The sequence below is a fragment of the Lucilia cuprina genome, chromosome 2, assembly GCF_022045245.1.
Source record: "Lucilia cuprina isolate Lc7/37 chromosome 2, ASM2204524v1, whole genome shotgun sequence".
In the NCBI taxonomy this organism is placed as follows: Eukaryota; Metazoa; Arthropoda; class Insecta; order Diptera; family Calliphoridae; genus Lucilia; species Lucilia cuprina.
Genome location: NC_060950.1, coordinates 42,407,872 through 42,427,016, shown reverse-complemented (window position 1 = coordinate 42,427,016; position 19,145 = coordinate 42,407,872). Strand labels below are relative to the sequence as shown.

The following is a 19,145-nucleotide window of genomic DNA, read 5'->3' as shown; positions in this document are numbered from 1 at the left end:
CCAGAATATATATACTTTATAGGGTCGGAAAATTATATTATAGAAATTACAAACGGAATGACAAACTTATATATACCCTTCTCACGAAGGTGAAGGGTATAAAAAGGCCAACAAATTTCATACATATATGGTTTCGTAAAGCACCTAATGTTTTTGTTAAATACTTGAGCAATGGATTGTTGTCTTTTTGGGATTAATTTCTAATAAAAAATCATTTTTGAGTCGATATAATAAACATTCAAATTGATTAGAATGAGCAATGATTTTATTCGTAAGACAAAACGAAAGGTACAAAATAGATTTATTTAAAAACACATTTGTATTTTTTTGTTGAAACAATTTTGAACATTTGAATTGAAATATTCTTTGAATCATTTGTTTTTGGGATAAATTATTACTTATATTAACCGTTTCACCTGGCTATTTGGTTAAAGCCTTTTTTATTGTAATTTGGAATATTTATTGACTGTTTTTCAGTTTTTAGAACTAAAAAATTGTTTTCAGATTTTTTGTACAAGCCGTTATGTGTGACGTGATGTGACAAAAATTTCCAATGATGAAATTTGCAATATTATTGAAAATTAATTAGTCCATAGATTTATTTTGGACGGACATTGTTGAAAGTTTTTGGAATCGAAATATTTCGACTATTTAATAATATTTTAGTTGAAAATACCTGCCGTATAAGAATAATATAAGAATTAACATAATACTTTTAAAAATGCTTATATCACCATAAAATTCAACACTAATAATTTTGACATACACAAAAATCGTTCATCCTATTTTTTTTTAAATTGGTTCATGATTAGGCATAGCTTCCATACAAATCCCACATTTGATATACCCATAAACTTGGATATATAACTAAAATTACGCCATCCTGATAATACAAACACAAAAAAGACTTCCAAATGTACAAGTACTGACCCTTCTGATGATAACGCCCATATAAAGCCCATATCCTAAAATCACTGTTTTTCCATACATTTCTTAAAAATTAATTTAACTAATTGAATAAATTGTATAAATATCACATCTTTTTAAATAACAATATTTCACAATTCGAAGGTTGCACTTGAGAAAATTTATGTAATGTGACGTGACGTGACAGACTTTGAAATTCTATAAAAAAATAACCCCGCTTAGAATTATTTTTTTCTTTAAAATTGAGTTCTATATACTAGTCTTGATTTAGATTCAAAGTTTTGAATACTTCTGAATGCCAACTAAAAAGTTATCGGGATAAATCCTGTTTCAACGTGAAGAGCGTGACATTTAAAAGTCTATGAAAGAAAACCGAAAATTTGCCTTTTAAGGATCTTTATCTTTTTATATTTGTATGTTTTAAGATTACTATTATTTCAACAAATGTTTTCCGATAAAATTCCATTTAAATATTAGCCTTTAGAATAATAAAAACTATTAAAAGCAAATGCTACTAAAGCTTTTTGGTCTTTAATATAATAAAATTTGAATATTTTTCTATTAAAATATAAGCTGAAATTTTATTTTTGATGACTTTTAGTTTTTAGTTTTTGAGCCACGGTGGACTTTTCGGTGGAAATGCCCATATTCATTAGACTTTACGCAATATTTTTGAAATTCTGATATCATACATTTTATGAAAGTTTTTGGAACAGCGCTAATATTGGCGTAATTATTTTGTTCAAATTTCAATTCCTTCATCTGCATATCTGCGGCCAAATTACCGATTTTGGGCGAAATTTTTTATAGACCGAAAACTGCTGAACATATATCAAATCCGACTTTAATATAATATTCTACAGGAAAATTTAAGATATATAAGCTTAAATTAAATGCATAATATCAAAAGAAAAAATGCAATTAAAAAAATTCAAAGAAAAATTCAAATTCAAAACTCAATGAAATTTTCAACGCTTGTTAAATTTGTCATTTCAAATAAGAAAATGCAAAAAAAAAATTGAAAAAGGTCAAAGGGCATCCCGCAATTCCCAAAAATAGGAATGAAAATCCCAAAAATGGTATTTTTATTTTTTTGCCCATAGGGCTGGGAAAATACTTTTGGAGTAAATATAAAACATATTGAGGTTTCCAAAACTGCTTTCAGTTTTCTGATCCCAGCTTTGGGATTTTAGAACATTTTCAAAAAATAGGACAAGCGTTCTGCGTAAAGATACCTTTTAGAAAACTAAAAAATTGTTATATGTTCTTAAAAAAAATTTTATTTTATTAATAAAAGAGTTAAGACACTTTTTGGCAAAAAAAACGGCAAAAATCTAAAATTTTTGGAATTTTTAAATTAAAAAACGTATATTTTTGGATCTGTAAATGATATTGATCTGAATTTTTTTGTTTTTGGAAATTTTGTTGTCTAACTAACAAGAAAAAATTGAGTCCATTTGGTGGTTACGCCCGGTATCCAAAAAAAGGCGGACTAAGGTATGGTAAATTTTGTATCACTAAATTTTTAAATGCCTATAACTCGGACATTATAAGAGATAAGTAGTATGTCCAAGCATGGCACGAGTTAAAAAAATTTACATGTCGTAGGTACCCTACTTTGAGCGGCCACAGCGCCGTCCATCTGCAGGGTTCATCTTCAAAACTTAAACTAGAATACTCCTTGGCTACACTCACGCCAAATTTTATCCCGATCGGATCAGCCGCTTAGAAATGCCAGATTTTCCAAAAAATTTCGATTCTGCCCCACTGTGCAATGTTGTTTTCATCATCATCTCCGAATTTAATAAAACTCCATCCAATTAATGCTCCATATATAACTTGTCTTTGGGTCTTATAATTTTCGTGGTTTTTGAAATATAGCGTTATAAAGTTTAAAATCTGAAATTTTAAAGTCTTATCACATTTAAAGTGTTAATGATAAAATTTCTTCTTTTTTACCATTAGTCTCAGAAAAAAAGCATACTTTGATTATGCACAGAGAAAAACATTTGTTGAAGTATTCTTTTGAAAAATGCATCTTTGGATAATAATAAAATAGGCTCATAAATATATAATTTTTAATTATTATTTAAAGTGTAGAAATAACGAATATTTTTCGACAAAATAAATAGGTATATTGTCAAATATTCATCTATTAATCCATTATAACCATTTTTTCTGGGATTTTATTCACAAATTTGTAAGCGTTAAAATTGATCTTTTTGGATTTTATTAAAAAAAAACAATTAGTTTTATCTGAGAAAACATCTGTTAAATATGACCATATTGTTGGCTTAAAAAGGGCCCTCCTACAATAACGTTCTAGACCGCTCGCAAATTTGTGTTAAGTACCCGTAAAAAGAAAAATTTTAAAATATTACTACCAAATCCTTAAACTGTTAAGAAAACTTCGTTAAAAATGCATTTAAACTAAAAAATAATATAAGGAGACCTGGTATAAACACAACGCTCCATTACAATATCTAAATTAATTGTTCGGGTTATTCGCGCAAATTTCAGGAAGAGAAAATATTTTCACTTAACGTTTATAGCATGGTGTAGACAAGAGCATGGAAAAAATAACAAAATATTATTTTAAAGATCGAAAATAATAAGACACCAAAAGCTAAAGAATTTATTCTGAAATTTATCAAAAAACAAATCAAAAATATTGTGCTTGGTATCTCATGGTATGCGGCTGGTGTAATTTAAATGAAAATCACATTGGAAGGATATGTGTAAGGATTTATAGATAACAGCAATTCTGTCACATTGTGATATCTAATTTGGAGAATGCATGGTTTTTGATCAATTTTTCTGACCTAAAATCAGTTAAAAATGTATATAAAAAATTAAAAAATCTAATTTTTAAACATTTCTCTAATAATAACAAGCAATTTCAGTATTTTTTTAATAAACGTAAATTACCGATTTTGACTAATTTCGACAAAAAATGTACATATATGAAATGACAGATTTTCTTAATTTTTCTTCCTTTATTACATTTTTTTTATTAAATTTTGCAAATTGATAAATTACTTTGATATGTGACTAATTTCAACGATGGCAAATATATTTTGCATTGGTATAACACTAATCAGTATAGTTTACATAATTAATTATTTTATGACATTATAGCATATCGAGGGACCATATTCAATAGTCTCTACTGTCATTTTCGTGAAAATAATATTTTGATGGCAAAATATTCGCATAAATTTCAAAGAAAAAATATTTTTTTTGGCAATTTTATAACAATTTTTAAATCTCTTTATCATAAAACAAGAAAAACTCGAAATGCAAAACTTGTGATATTTTAAGGTAGAAGCTATTGAATATAGTGCACGCCCCCTAACGCTAATCCGCCCACTTTTTATACCAATTACTAATATAGAAATAAAGTGGCTCCGACAAAATTTGAGGACTTTAACTGTTATATTATATGAAGATAAAAATGTTTTTTCTTTAATTAATATGGGAGGTGCCGCAACCCTAATGGGTAACCTGCCAATTTATTACCCAAAATCATCACATGGATGTTAAAGTAATTCATGCAAAATTTGAGGTCTCTATCTGTTATATTATCTTAAATATACGATTTTCTATTTTCTTAATATGGGCGTGGCTCCTCGCCCACATATATATATATATATATATATATATATATATATATATATATATATATATATATATATATATATTATATATATATATATATATATATATATATTATATATATATATATATATATATATATATATATATATATATATATATATATATATATATATATATATATATATATAAATATATATATATATATATTGATATTATCTTTTTTTGCTTTAGGCTTGTTTGCGGCTTTTGGAGGTTTAGCAGAGGCTTTAAATTTAGCTTATAGTATTTTCGAAGTATTTTGAAAGTTCTGTAGTTCTTATTTTAGAAATTGTTGCAGGTGATGAAAACAAAGTTGTAGAATTTTGTGAGCAGTTTTGTTGTCTACTACTTCAATTGTTTTGATAGATTGTAACTCTTTATGTTTTATAAATACGGGACACTTTTTGTTTTTAAGAGTGCATAGTATTAGGTATTTTAAAATATGTACAATTCACACAGTTGACCTCATCATTGCATTCTTCTTTACTTTCTGGATTAAGATGAAGTTCTTTAGTACAGTTGAAGCAGATTTTTTATTTTTGCAGTACTTAGCAATATGACCGTATTATTGACAGTTGTTGCATTTAGTTGGAAAAGGTATATATTGGCGAACATTGACTTTTTTGTAACTGATTTTAATATCGTTGGGTAGGGTAGATGAGAAGAATGTAAGAATTGAGAGACCTGTTTCAACGATTTGGGTTTTTCCGATTTCATAATTTTCTTTACTTCACATACACGTTGATCAGTCAATCCATTCGTTATTTCATTTTCTGGTATACCTCTGAGATCGTTGGAGTAAATTATGCCTTTTGTTTGGTTCAATACTTTATACTATGTCATTTCAACAGTAATTGATTAAGAGAGTGCAATGAAAGTTGTTACCTTATTTGCTTGTACATAGTTTTAGGTTTTTATTAAAATATTTCCACTCAATAATTTCTTGTATTCTTCTACTTCGCCGATACATATGTAATCAATGGCTTTTTTAACAAGAAAGGAGAAACATATGATAGAGTTTCATCGCTGTTTGTTCTTTTCATTATTAAGTATATGGGACCTTACTGAGAGAAATTGAGTAATTTAGTTTTATCCCAATTGAAAGTTGGAGATAATTTGTGTGTAGGTATATTGTCGGGTGGTTTATTCATGGTTGTTTTTTGTTCTTAAATAGAACACGTTGTTATATAAGCTTCGAGTCGAACTGTTAAAAATATAAATACAGCCTATTATTTTAAGATAAATTAAAGAGGCATTTCTACGTCTTTTAACATTTGACAAATTCATTAATCACTTTGTTTTTTTAGGTTTTGATCCATTTATAGAAACTCAAAAAGCATTAGCGGAATTAATTGAAAATGAAGAGGAACAACAAAATGTTGCGACGAATTTAATTAATCATAAACAAACAAACAATATACATCAACCACATCAACAACAAATGATGGAATATATGCAACGAGCACGCATGCCCCCACCTGGGTTCAACCATGTTAATAATTTTAACGGATACGGCGTCGTTCCAAGAATACAAAATAGTAAAGTTATGCCATTTATGAATTTATCGAATAACTATACGGCTCCAACTGCACAACATATTCAGCACCAACAACAATTACAAATTCCAAGTAACGCATGGGGTACACATTTAGGAAACTTTCAGCAACACATTAATGAAGCACAGATTCGTCAAGTTAATTCTAATCAAATACCAAGTGGTGGTAATCAGAAAGGTAAGATGATTAAAAAGCATTTATAGTTTATAAACAAAAGTATAATATAAAAAAAACAACTACAACAAAAACTGTTATTGTTTTTTCAACTGATCCCAAGCAGTTTTGAAATTTTTATCACATTCGAGTCATTTATGACCCTTCTGCACGATTAAAATGATCATATACGCCCATTTTAATCATAAATGATACATTCGTCGTAGTTTATCCAACTATCTTTCATAGAAGATCATCAAACATAAAACATTATTATAATTTAGCATAATTTAATTTCAATTTTCTTGATAGAAAATCGAATTAAAAATATTACACAAACTCAAATATTTATAGATTAAATATTTTAAACAAAATGAGAATTATATTAACTTATTTTAGGCCACACAAATTTTTTATTATTTTGTTTAATTGCGTTGTGTACAGCGTTGCCACTTTGGTTATTATTAACCAAAATTGGTTATTTTTATTTTGTATGTGTACATGTGAATTATTTTTTCGTTTTGGTTATTTCTTGCAAACAATTGAACTAAATGCTGTTTGCTTTTAATCTAAAAATAAAATTTAAAAAACCTCTTTTATCTCTAGCTTTAAATCAACTATGTAAATATACATGTCCCTGTTTTGATTTTTGGTAATATGTGGATTTTTTTAGTATTCGAAATTTTTTTATTACTTATGTAATTTGGTGGGAATAGTCTACGTACTTAGTAGATTATGTCCTCTAAATTTAATTTAAAGTATAATTGCAACTTCTGTACCTATTTGAAATTTTGCATAAACAGATACTCTGCTAATTTGACGAAATAATAATATAAATGATTTAATAAGAATTAATTTTCTGCTAATTGATGTAAGAATAGTATCACAATATCTTTAAAGTATTAATCAACTGATATTTTAAGTAACACAACAAAAGAAAATTAAATTGTATTGTCTACAAAAGTTGTAATAATATCTAAGATTTCATACTCATGACCTTTGACTTCTACTAAATATCTCACAATGACTTTTAGATCTCTATTTACATTTTCTAGATGATGTTGTATACTTGTTTTTATTTTATCGTCTTAAGTTCTAAATTTTGGTCAATTTGTCGGATAATTTGGATAGATTAAGTTTACAAATATTGCTGAAGTTATGAATGTAAACCTGAAATATTTTGTCAAATATTTTTGAAATATATTGCGAAATATCGCTCAACAATTTCACCTTGCCACCATATTATGCCCTATTCATAGAATTAGTTTATTGCTTAAAAAAGCATGTATAGCGACGAAATTTAATATAGTTAAAAAATCCACTTCAGAAAATGAATTTGTTATTTTAATGTCCAAATGTAAACAAAAAAATAATTTTGTTTTTTTTTTTCTTAATTTGGTTATTTTTTATTCGGATTTTGGTTAGAAAAAAGCGTTTGTTGTGACAACACTGATTCTAATGCTTATTTTTGAAATTTTAGTATACAAAAAGCTTTTTATTTTCAAACATCGAGTCTTTAAAATTGTATAGTTTGACTAAAACTTTATGGTTCGTATGCTAAATATACAATTGGTATATGAACTAAGGCATTAATAACTGACATAGTAGTTTTTCTTAAGAATGAAATAAAGATGAATTATTTTTATGTTGTGGAATTGTGGGAAATAAACTACCCAAAAATGTATACTATCAATTGTTGACTCTACTGCAAAATTCAAATAATTGCACAAAATCATTAAATTGACAAACTGAAGTATTTATAAATGAAGACCGCAATAAATAATAATAATCAACCGATAGTATAATTTGACTAAATGTAATGTTGATAAGCTAAATATATAATTGCTAATAAAATGAACTGACATTAGATTTTCTTGATATACTTTAAAATTTTCACAAAAACTTTATTTTGTGAAATTAAACGACTCGTTGAATTTATATTTGGAAATAGAAAACTTTAAATGTTCTAATGATTTCTTTGATATTTTTCGATTTTTTATGAAAGTATCTAAAAAACATAAATACCCAATGATTTCCAAAAAACATTGGCTTCTATAATATTTTGGAAATTTTTTACCAAAACTATATTATTGACAAATTTCAAATTACTATACTGATGCATTCATGAAATAAGAAAAAAACAATGATTTCATCAAATAAAAAGTTTTAACAAAATACCTTTCAACAAGCATTTGTGAAACATTTGCTTTGTTGACATATTTAAAAATATTTACTAACGTATAAATTGACAAAGCCGAACATTAGCGCATTATTGATAATATTTTTAAGATATTTGATTTTACTTAGAATGTTTTCTTGAGAATGTATATGAAAATCCAAATCTAAACCAATTTTAATAAAGTTTCCAAAAAAACAAACAATTTTGAAATATTTCATTAAAACTCAGTATTATAATCAGCGTTGCCACTTTGGTTATTATTAACCAAAATTGGTTATTTTTACATCCATAAACTTAAAATTAATATTTCCTTCCATTAATATTTCTATTGGAACTTTTTATGCAAAGAACTCGGGTACTTATATGAAAAAACGAAGTAAGCTGTATTTCGCATTTCGATTATTATGGAATTTGGTGAGAATAATACTTAGTAGATTATGTCCTCTAAATTTAATTTAAAGTATAATTGCAACTTCTGTACCTATTTGAAATTTTGCATAAACAGATACTGTGCTAATATAAATGATTTAATAAGAATTAATAAAGTATTTTCTGCTAATTGATGTAAGAATAGTATCACAATATCTTTAAAGCATTAATCAACTGATCTTTTAAGTAAGTAACACAACTAAAGAAAATTAATTAAATTGTATTGCCTACAAAAGATTTCATACTCATGACCTTTGACTTCTACTAAATATCTCACAATGACTTTTAGTTCTTTATTTACATTTTCTAGATGATGTTATATACTTGTTTTTATTAAAGCATTAATCAACTGATCTTTTAAGTAACACAACTAAAGAAAATTAATTAAATTGTATTGTCTACAAAAGTTGTAATAATATCTAAGATTTCATACTCATGACCTTTGACTTCTACTAAATATCTCACAATAACTTTTAGTTCTTATTTACATTTTCTAGATGATGTTGTATACTTGTTTTTATTTTACCGTCTTAAGTTCGAAATTTGGGTCAATTTGTCGGATAATTTGGATAGATTACGTTTACAAATATTGCTGAAGTTATGAATGTAAAACTGAAATATTTTGTCAAAATATTTTTAGACCCAGTTTGCTTGCGAAATATCTGTCAACAATTTCACCTAGCCACCATATTATGTCCTATTCAGAGAATTACTTTATTGCTTAAAAAAGCATGTATAGCGATGTAATTAAAATATGAAAAAGTTTTTTTTGGAAATGTGTTTGCCAAAGTTTATGAAGATCGGTATATAATTGATACTATCCCTCATAAAAAGTCTTCTCAGAAAATGACTTTAAAGCTCACAATGTACTGTAATATAGCAACAAAATTCAACATAATCAAGTTTTAAAGGAACTAAAATATCTCTGTCAGATTTTATGAGAATTAGTCCATCATTGACTATACGTCTCTTATAATATCCCCTGCAGAAAGTTACTTTAACGCTCATAACTGTTTTCATAATAGCAATTTAGCGGCGAAATTTAATATAGTTCCAAGTTCCACTTCAGAAAATAAATTTGTTATTTTAATGTCCAAATGTAAACAAATAAAAATAATTTTGTTTACTTTTTTCATAATTTGGTTATTTTTTATTCGGATTTTGGTTAGAAAAAAACGTTTGTTGTGGCAACACTGGTTGTGTATTTAGTTTTTTGTGGTTTCTGTTCGTATATTTAGATGTATGCACATAGGTTAATTTAATTGCGTTGTGTATTTTGTTTATTTCGTTTTTTATCGGAGATTTTTTGTATTTTATTTTGAAAATTTTAATTGTAAATTAAGTTGTTTATATAAAAATATACTTTTTATCTTGTTTTTTATGACAAAATTTGTTTTTTTTTATTAATTTTACCGCATGGTTTCTGATAGCTGATTCAGGGGTCCCACATTCAAAAATATCTTAAATCAAATAAGCTGATAATGAAAGAAATTGCTTCACATCGTTGAATTTTATAAAAAAAATTAGTTTTTGAAAAGATTCCCAGCCGAAAAAGTTTTAGAACCATTTATAGATATTAGGACCAAATTTCGAGCAATAATTAATTTTTTTTGCAATTCAAGCCGATTTAGGAGGTAAATATGAGGCTTAATTATTTAAGTATCTTGACAAATTAGTAATAATGATTCCATTTCGTTATAGTATGAGTATACTTTTAAATTTTCCTGACTACTTCGTTTAGGTTTTTTAAGAGCAAAGGAAAAATAGCTTTTTGGAGTTTAATAAGTTTAGTAGTTTTTAGCCGATTTTCATATCTGATATTTTGTTTTAAGGATCAAAAAAAAAAAAATCAAAAATGTATGGTCTGAGATACGGCCATTTTTAATTTCTATAATGCTCTATTTTGACCTTGAAGTAGTAACTTCATCTTTCATTACCTTTGAGTAAAATTTAACATAACTCCTCCAGATTTTTGTAAATTGACCAGCATTGGAAAACTAATATAATACATAAACCAATACGTAGAGCATGATGAAAATCAAAAATTGTGAGTTGTTATTATTTAGATGACCATTAAATTTGGCCTTAAATTTTAGTTTTCTTTTTTTAGATTAATATATTACACTTGTATCCTTAAAACTTGTATCGGATTGGTTGAAAACTGTTAAACTTATAATTTTCTAAATTTAAAACTTCAAAATGGCTCTTTTTCACATCTTTTGCTCTTAAAATGTAAGATAACGAAGTGATAGATGAAAATTTAAAATATGTTCGTACTCTATGGACTATAATGAAATTGAATTGGTATATGAGAATCCCTGCATTTTATTTTTCATTACTTTTTTATCACAGTGTTATTATTTGGGAATTAAAAGTAGGTTTTGTTGAAATGTGCCCTACAATATTAAAACTTAAAAAAATTGTTCTTTGAAACTTAAAAACGAATTTGGTTTTATTATTACTTTTTCTAATTTTTGTTTTGTTGCCTTATCCGCCTTGTAATTAGTAATTTCATTTTTGTCCATCAATGTACATATGAAAAAATATACAAATTTACATTAAAAGGTAAAGATTTCCTTTTTAATACTTTCTGAGAATTAATTTTTTGTGACCGTCATAAAATCTACGGCCACATAACCATACATAATTATTTCCTAGTAATTTTTTTATTGCCATCATAAAACCTTTTTCTTGCAAACAAAAAACAAAAACGTGTAAATATCGCTTACGAAGAGAATACAAAAAAAATCGAATTAAAATTGTGCTCGCGTGTTAAAAAATAAAAATCGCGATTTTAATTTTAATACTAGCGACATTAATAAAATAAAATAGCGAGCGATATTTTTACCACTCTGCTTTGGTCCAAAAATCGGTGGAATCCATTATATCAAGAACTAATCCTAATAATATGCATTAGCTAAACTGGTTTCAAAAATTGGGAAAATCGGTACTTTTGTGCTTGAAAACGAATTTTAGTATATTCTTAAAGAAATTTTTTTTCGATTTAGTTATCTAAAAGACGCGATACACGGTTGTTAGATCTTACAACGTTGTCAGTAAAATGTTCAGAAAAATCTAACAATCGTCTGAACTTACAACTTTTCTTTCGCAACGATGTCAGACTGACAATATTTGTAAATGTAATATTTGTAAATTTGTAAGTTGGCAGTGTTATTAGACATTTTCTGCACATTTTACTGCCAACGTTGTAAGATCTAACAACCGTATTTATACTAAGGATGCCAATCGGGACTGGCCTTTACAAATCCCTGTATTCAGGATTTTGAAAATTGCAATCCCGGGACATTTCGGGATTTTGGGATTACGGAATTACATGAATTTAATTATTTTATATCAACTCATCATGTTTCTAAAGAAAATGTTTAAGTTTGTTGAAATTTAGTTAACAAAAGATGTATTCAAATTAAAATAATCTAATTACTTATAATTTTTAAATAAAAACTTTTAGAATTAATAATTTCTTAAACTTGTTAAATACATACTTCCTAAATAAAAACAAGCAAGAAATTATAATCGGAAGAGGCCGACCATTTACAAAAAGTAAAATGTGAATTGGTTTTCTTAACAAAACATTCATTTTAATTATACCTTGCCTCAGATATACATACTTAATAGGGTTGTCAATTATTCGTGTTTCAAATTATTCGAATCAAAATTTAAAATATTTATTTTATTCGAGTAGTCGAATAAATTTTAAAATTATTCGATTATTCGAACGAATAACGAATAAAATTTTTTATTCGAATATTTAAAAAAATACAAATAAAACTTGCAAACGCCTCTAAAATCTTAAGATACCGGTAAAAAACGAGTTTGCGTACATTAGTGCACTAATACGTCCGTAAATTAAATCAATCTCAACGTATTTTAAATTTCTTATTAGATTTCAGAGTGGAAGCTGAGGTATTCATAATGATATATGTATATGATGATTAACTTAAGTAGAGAAATATGTGTGCATTTCATTAGCTACTTAACATGTTTTATACCAACCATCAAAAAAGATGAGGGGTGTATTGTATTTGTCATTCCGTTTGTAACACATATAAATATTAGGTCCTTATTAGATTCTAAAACGTCTTTATTAGATTGAAAACTCGATAGGACGAGCTAGAGAGTTGAAATTTTGGATAATATTTTTTTGTTTGGCATTGAAAATGGGCAATATTTCTCCACGATTTAATCTAGCACCCATAAAAGGTTCCCTTCAGAAAATTACAATAACGCAGATAACTAGCTGAAATGAAATTCAAAATATAAAAATTTTTAAGGAACCAAAATGTTTTTGTAAAATTTTATGAGGATCGGTCATAATCGATACTACATACCAGATCTAATCAGAAAATGATTTTAACGTACACAACTTGCTTAAAAATACTAGTACAGCAACTAAATTCTATATAAACAGTTTTTTTAGGAACTATCTGTTTTACTTATTGCAAGTATTTAAAAAATCCATATAATCACTTTCAAAACAGGAAGCATTTTAACATTGCAAAATATAAGTTTTCATAAATTGCAAAAGTAGTAAAAGATTTGTTTCAATTATAACAGATATTTTAATTTAGTATTCGTGTATTTCTTTGTTCAATATTATAATAAATTATAGGTAAAATATAACATTAAATTTTTTTCGAATATTTGACAAAAATTATTCGAATTATGCTTTATTATAAATTGAAATTTTTTATACGTTTTTAATAGAAGTTTCAATTGGTATTCGTGTATTTCTTTGTTCAATATTATAATAAATTATAGGTAAAATATAACATTAAATTTTTTTCGAATATTTGACAAAAATTATTAGAATTATGCTTTATTATAAATTGAAATTTTTTATACGTTTTTAATAGAAGTTTCAATTGGTTATATCATTATTCCAAAAAATCAAAAAGGAACGAAATACGCAACGCGGTAAAATTATTATTATTTTTTTAATTAAGACTTACGTCAATGAATATTATTTATTATAAGGCCTCTTTCACACTAGCACACAAGTAATATGATCTGTCAAAATTTTATGTAGAAGGATACGGATGCGATCGTCCTTACTACATCGAATAAAATACTGATAGAAAATTTGACATTCGTATGGCTCTCTTCGTCGTGTTAGATCTTTATACAAACTCAAAAAAGTAAAAAAAGTGATTTTCCACTTTGTTATTGTTTTATACCAATCGTATAAACACAAAAAGTATATTTTTTATTATCTTTTTGAAATCCGAATGGAATTTCATCTTACTTTTTCATTAGACTTTACGTAAAGTGTGATCTTGTGAAGGATCCTTAAGGAAATGTATTGGTTTCTCAATTTTTAGTGAATTACCATTGCAAATGCTTTTAAGATTTTAAATCATGCTTTAGAGGAGAAAATTATTAAAAATCTGAAAACTACTATTAATATTTTTTATTGCTTTGTTGCTAATTTTAAAGGTAATTTTTTACCACTCAAGCTGAAAGAATTTTAGATAGGGAGAAAATGTGTGGTTTTGGTAAATTTTGTGAAAATTGTTCTGAATTATAAAATTTAAATGTAGATTTAAATTTCGACATATTAATTTCAGGGGTAAATAGCAAAGACAATATAATTGATCTATAGATTTAATATTATAAATCATTTAAGATCCCTGGCAACACCGGGTACAAAAAGCTAGTTTTATATAAAATACAACGATATAAAGCAATTTCTTTCATTATCAGTTTATTTAATTTAAGAAATGTTGAATATGGGAGCACCGAATCAGCTGTCAGAAACCATGTGAATTAAATGGTAAAAAAACAAACTTTATCATATAAAAACAAGGCATATGTCTGTTTAATAACTAAAAGTTGTTACTAATTTTCACAAAAAATATTTGAAATTTGTATTGAAATACAAAACCAATTTGCGATATTTTATATTAAGAACTTCATTTATAATTAAAATTTTCAAATAAAATGCAAAAACTCCGATTAAAAAATCTTACTTTATATGAGTTTTTTCTATTATTTTTTCCAATGCCGAATTTTGTAAATATTAATAAAATACGATGGAGCAACAAAATCTATAAAATATATGACGAATTTAATGTCAAGTGACCCAACTCAAAAAAACGATTTTGAGAAATTTCAAGATTAGTACTATCGCATAGTAGGCCAGACACAAATTTTCAGCTGTATAGGTCAAGAACTGCCGGACTTACAGGAGGTTAAAGTTGAAAATTTGGTCATAGACGGTTTTATTCAATTTGTAAGAATCGAACTCTTTCTGGAGATTAGTCAATAAATGATCTTTCCCTCTTCATAATATTAATTCGAAAAAATAACTTGAATCAGTTACCCCCTACGATTAATGATATGCTAATAATATTTACAAAAATATAAAAATATTTGGAAATACTGCCCTTTTTTATGTATTACATCGTCATTTGAAGTCCACTCGTAACATATGATATATCAATGTTTATGGCTTGACTGTTTTATATTTCACTCTTAGGCGATTTTTAAATTAGACGTAACATTTTATGCCCGACTTCTGATATCTCGGATCCTTCCCCAAAAGCTGAAATTGTTACTATACAACAATAAATATCATTTAATTTTACGAAACATAGGCCTTTGAAATGCTCACTTTTATGCATAAACAGCTATTTTACAGATATTAAAAAAACTAACTAATTCTAACTACAAACATTTAATATGCTTGGGATGTGGTCGAAAACTATTTTTCAAATTAATTTACAATACATTTTTGCCCCCTATCTTAACACAAGAAAGATCATTTTATTCAGCATTTAATTTTATTAATTAATAAAAAATCTCGTAGGTACATAAAAATTAAACATTTTATTTTATAAAAAAATAAAAAAGTTATGCTAAGTTTTTTTAAAGTATTTCATGTTTTATCCATACAACTACTTACAATAATGTTTATACTAATTTTTATAAAATGTAATACATTTATTAAATGACTAATTAACATATCTTAAAAAGTAATATAGTTTATTTTATAATACAGCATTTATATTGAATTTTATCCATTACTTTTTAAGCAATTTATTGATGAAAACCTGATTTTCTAATAGAGACTATATATGGTATCTATTGATTTATGTTCAAATCATAGGAGTTAGATATGCAGAATTTCATCATAATGGTAGTGTTAAATGGTAAATAACGAGCTTGGGGCCATAATTAATAGCTAGAAAGCCATATTCGGATCCGACTTAGTAAATTTCTCAAGAACTTCTCTGGGTAAAATGAAATATTTGAGCCTATTTTGATCAAATTATCTAGAAAATTGGAACTTTAAATGGCGACGTAATACATAAAAAACAAAAAGGGCGGATATATTTATTTAATTTTTCTATCACATGTTGTGTATGACATATTTTTTCTTTTGTGTAACATATTTTCATATGCACCATCAAAAAAGATGGGGGTCACAGAAAAAAAAGACTGTAATGCCAAGAACATTTGATTTAAATTCAAATAGAATTTACATTCAGATTATTCCCAACAACATGTTGCATTTGAACCTACAAGACTGCTCCTGTTGTCCCAAAGTGTAAATTCATTGTAGATACAAAGTTAAAAATGTTGACTAATTGTCAGATATTAGGCGCAATCGAAATATTTGAATCAAAGTCATATGTTGTTGGGCACAATTTAAATGCAAATTAAATTTGAATCAAACTAAAATTTGGGTACTTTAAACTTAGGGTAAATTTGTTTACATAACCAACGTTTAGGTTTTACAAAATTCGTATCTTCAAGAACTTTGAAAAGTGTTGCAAAGCTGAAAATTTTTTAGAAAATGTTTAACAATTGTAACTTGACACGATCGATAAACATTTTCCGAAAATTTTTGTGCCAATATTGTTATGCTAAAAACCATATATATGAACATAACTTAAAATCCTTTTAAATTTTAGGCAACCCAATTCCTTAATAAATTAATCACACTTTTTTCAAAAACAGTTTTATATGTATCTCAAAATTTGGTAGGTTTTAAACGATTTTGGTAGGTTTTTGACTAAAATTTGGTCGTTTGCAACAGTAATCGCAATAGTAATAAAGTTGTGCCGCTCTAAACTTAAAAGTTTATTCTACGTCTACAATTCAATTACAAAAACAACATTGACATATTGTTTAAGAGTATCGCAAAATTTGAAATTACCTATTGTTATACCCAAAACCACTTTAGAGGGGAAGGGTATATTGGTTTTGTGCTGATGTTTGTAACTCACAATAATATTGGTTCTATACCCAATCGGATTTGAATCATTTTCTGAGTCGATTTAGCTATGTCCGTCCATGTAAACTTTGTAATCAAACTACAGGTCGCAATTGTGGAGATAATTCAATTAAATTTGGCACATAATCTTTTATGGTACTGTTGACGAAGGCTATTCTTTCACATAGCCCCCATACAACAGAACCCGCCGAATAGGGCTTTTAGGTTTATAATTATGTTTAATATATTCGTATCTCGATAAAAAGCTGAAAAACCAAGTTCTATACCAGCCATGATGATCATCATGAACTCTATAATTATAGGGCCTCATTTGACCCTAGCCCCTATTAAATGCCCCTTCAAAATTTGACTAAAATGTCCACAGTTTTATTCAACAATAAATGGCTTAAATATATCTGAGGCAAGGTACAATTCAACTTAAATGCTTTATTATGAAAACTAAATCATATTTTATGCACATTTTAGCACAATCTTTTAACTGAATCACTAAAAAAGATCGTTTTAAAATTAACAAAGTAATATATTTTATTAAAAAACAAATATTTTATGGCAATACAATTTTTTTTTTGCTGTTAAAAAACTTCAAACAACATAAAAATGGTTGCGGTAAAAAATATTGTTGGAAATTTTCTAGCGACAAGAAGTTTTCATTTTCTTTAACAAGTTTTTATTCGTATTTATGAGGTATAGGTGAAATAATAAACCAATTTAAAAAATATTGTTGGAAATTTTCTAGCGACAAGAGGTTTTCATTTTCTTTAACAAGTTTTTATTCGTATTTATGAGGTATAGGTGAAATAATAAACCAATTTCAACAAAATGAACCCAAATGAAACATTTATATCGAATTATACAATAGCACCTTGTGAAAAGGAATTTGATGAAACTCATTAATAAAACGGAAAAAAGCTTGTTAATACATGTCTAGATTTGGAAGAATATATATAGAGAAGCAAGGAAATTATTGATTTTTAATGAAAAAATGTCATATATTTTCAACTGTTATCAATTTATAGCAACGTAAATCTTACTAATGAATTTAATACAGAATGGATCGGTAATTCACCCTACCCCCATATAGGGCTCCCTTCAGAAATTTAATTTAACGCTTATTATTGGCATAGAAACGTGTGTACAACGATGAAATTCGATATAAGCACTCTTAGCTGAACTAAAGATACGATTACAGCAATGATATTCGAAACAAATAAATAGACAATCGGTCTATAATTGATACTACCGCCCATATATATTCATGGACGAAAATATTTTGTTTTTAAAACTTAAAATTTTGTTAATCTGAAAGAGATGAATCCATAATTGAGCCCTATTTCAAATATCAACCTAGTGTTTATAAGGGAGTATAAATGGTATTATTCTGTATATCCGAATAAAGCACTCTTATTAATTTACTTGCTAATAAACAAATTTGATTTATTTATGCATAAATATTTACATTTTTTGAAATAAATGTTGAAATAACAAAAAAATATTACGTAAACTTTCATAGTTTTCATTAATTTTTTTTAACTTACCACTATGCACAGTGAGACATTTGGCACTTTTAAAATAATGCAAAGTTCCTTTAACTCGAAATATAGCTCAAAGTTGCCATTTTAAAAATATTTTTTTTTTGTAATATTTCTGAAGCGGCATATTAATTTTGAATGCGTATATCTTGGTGAATATTACAATTCAATACTCTGCAATGATTTTTTAGACAAAAATTATATTTTTTATGGAGTAGATCTAATGACTGCAACCAATAGCATTCATCAAATTTTAAGTCTTTGGATAGGAAATTTTCTAAAGAAATATTCCAAAAAATTTAAATGGCCTATATAATTAATATGTTTTTTAAAGTAAAGTGTAAACACATATTGGGATATATATATAAATTTTGGCTTCGACACCATGTATTATCCCACAATTACTGTTGTTAAGAAACAGGGTCCATAGCTATATTAAAAAACATTTTCTTTTTATT

The 19,145-nt window shown here is 26.4% G+C and overlaps 1 protein-coding gene across 1 annotated transcript in view; it reads left to right on the top strand.

Annotated features, from left to right (window-relative positions):
* Positions 1-19,145, top strand: part of LOC111688418 (myb-like protein D) — a 226,368-nt gene that overhangs the window by 180,353 nt on the left and 26,870 nt on the right. Inside the window, exon 13 of the mRNA XM_046946506.1 lies at positions 5,892-6,317. Coding sequence (XP_046802462.1) covers positions 5,892-6,317 — 426 coding nt within the window. The remainder of the gene's footprint in view (positions 1-5,891; positions 6,318-19,145) is intronic.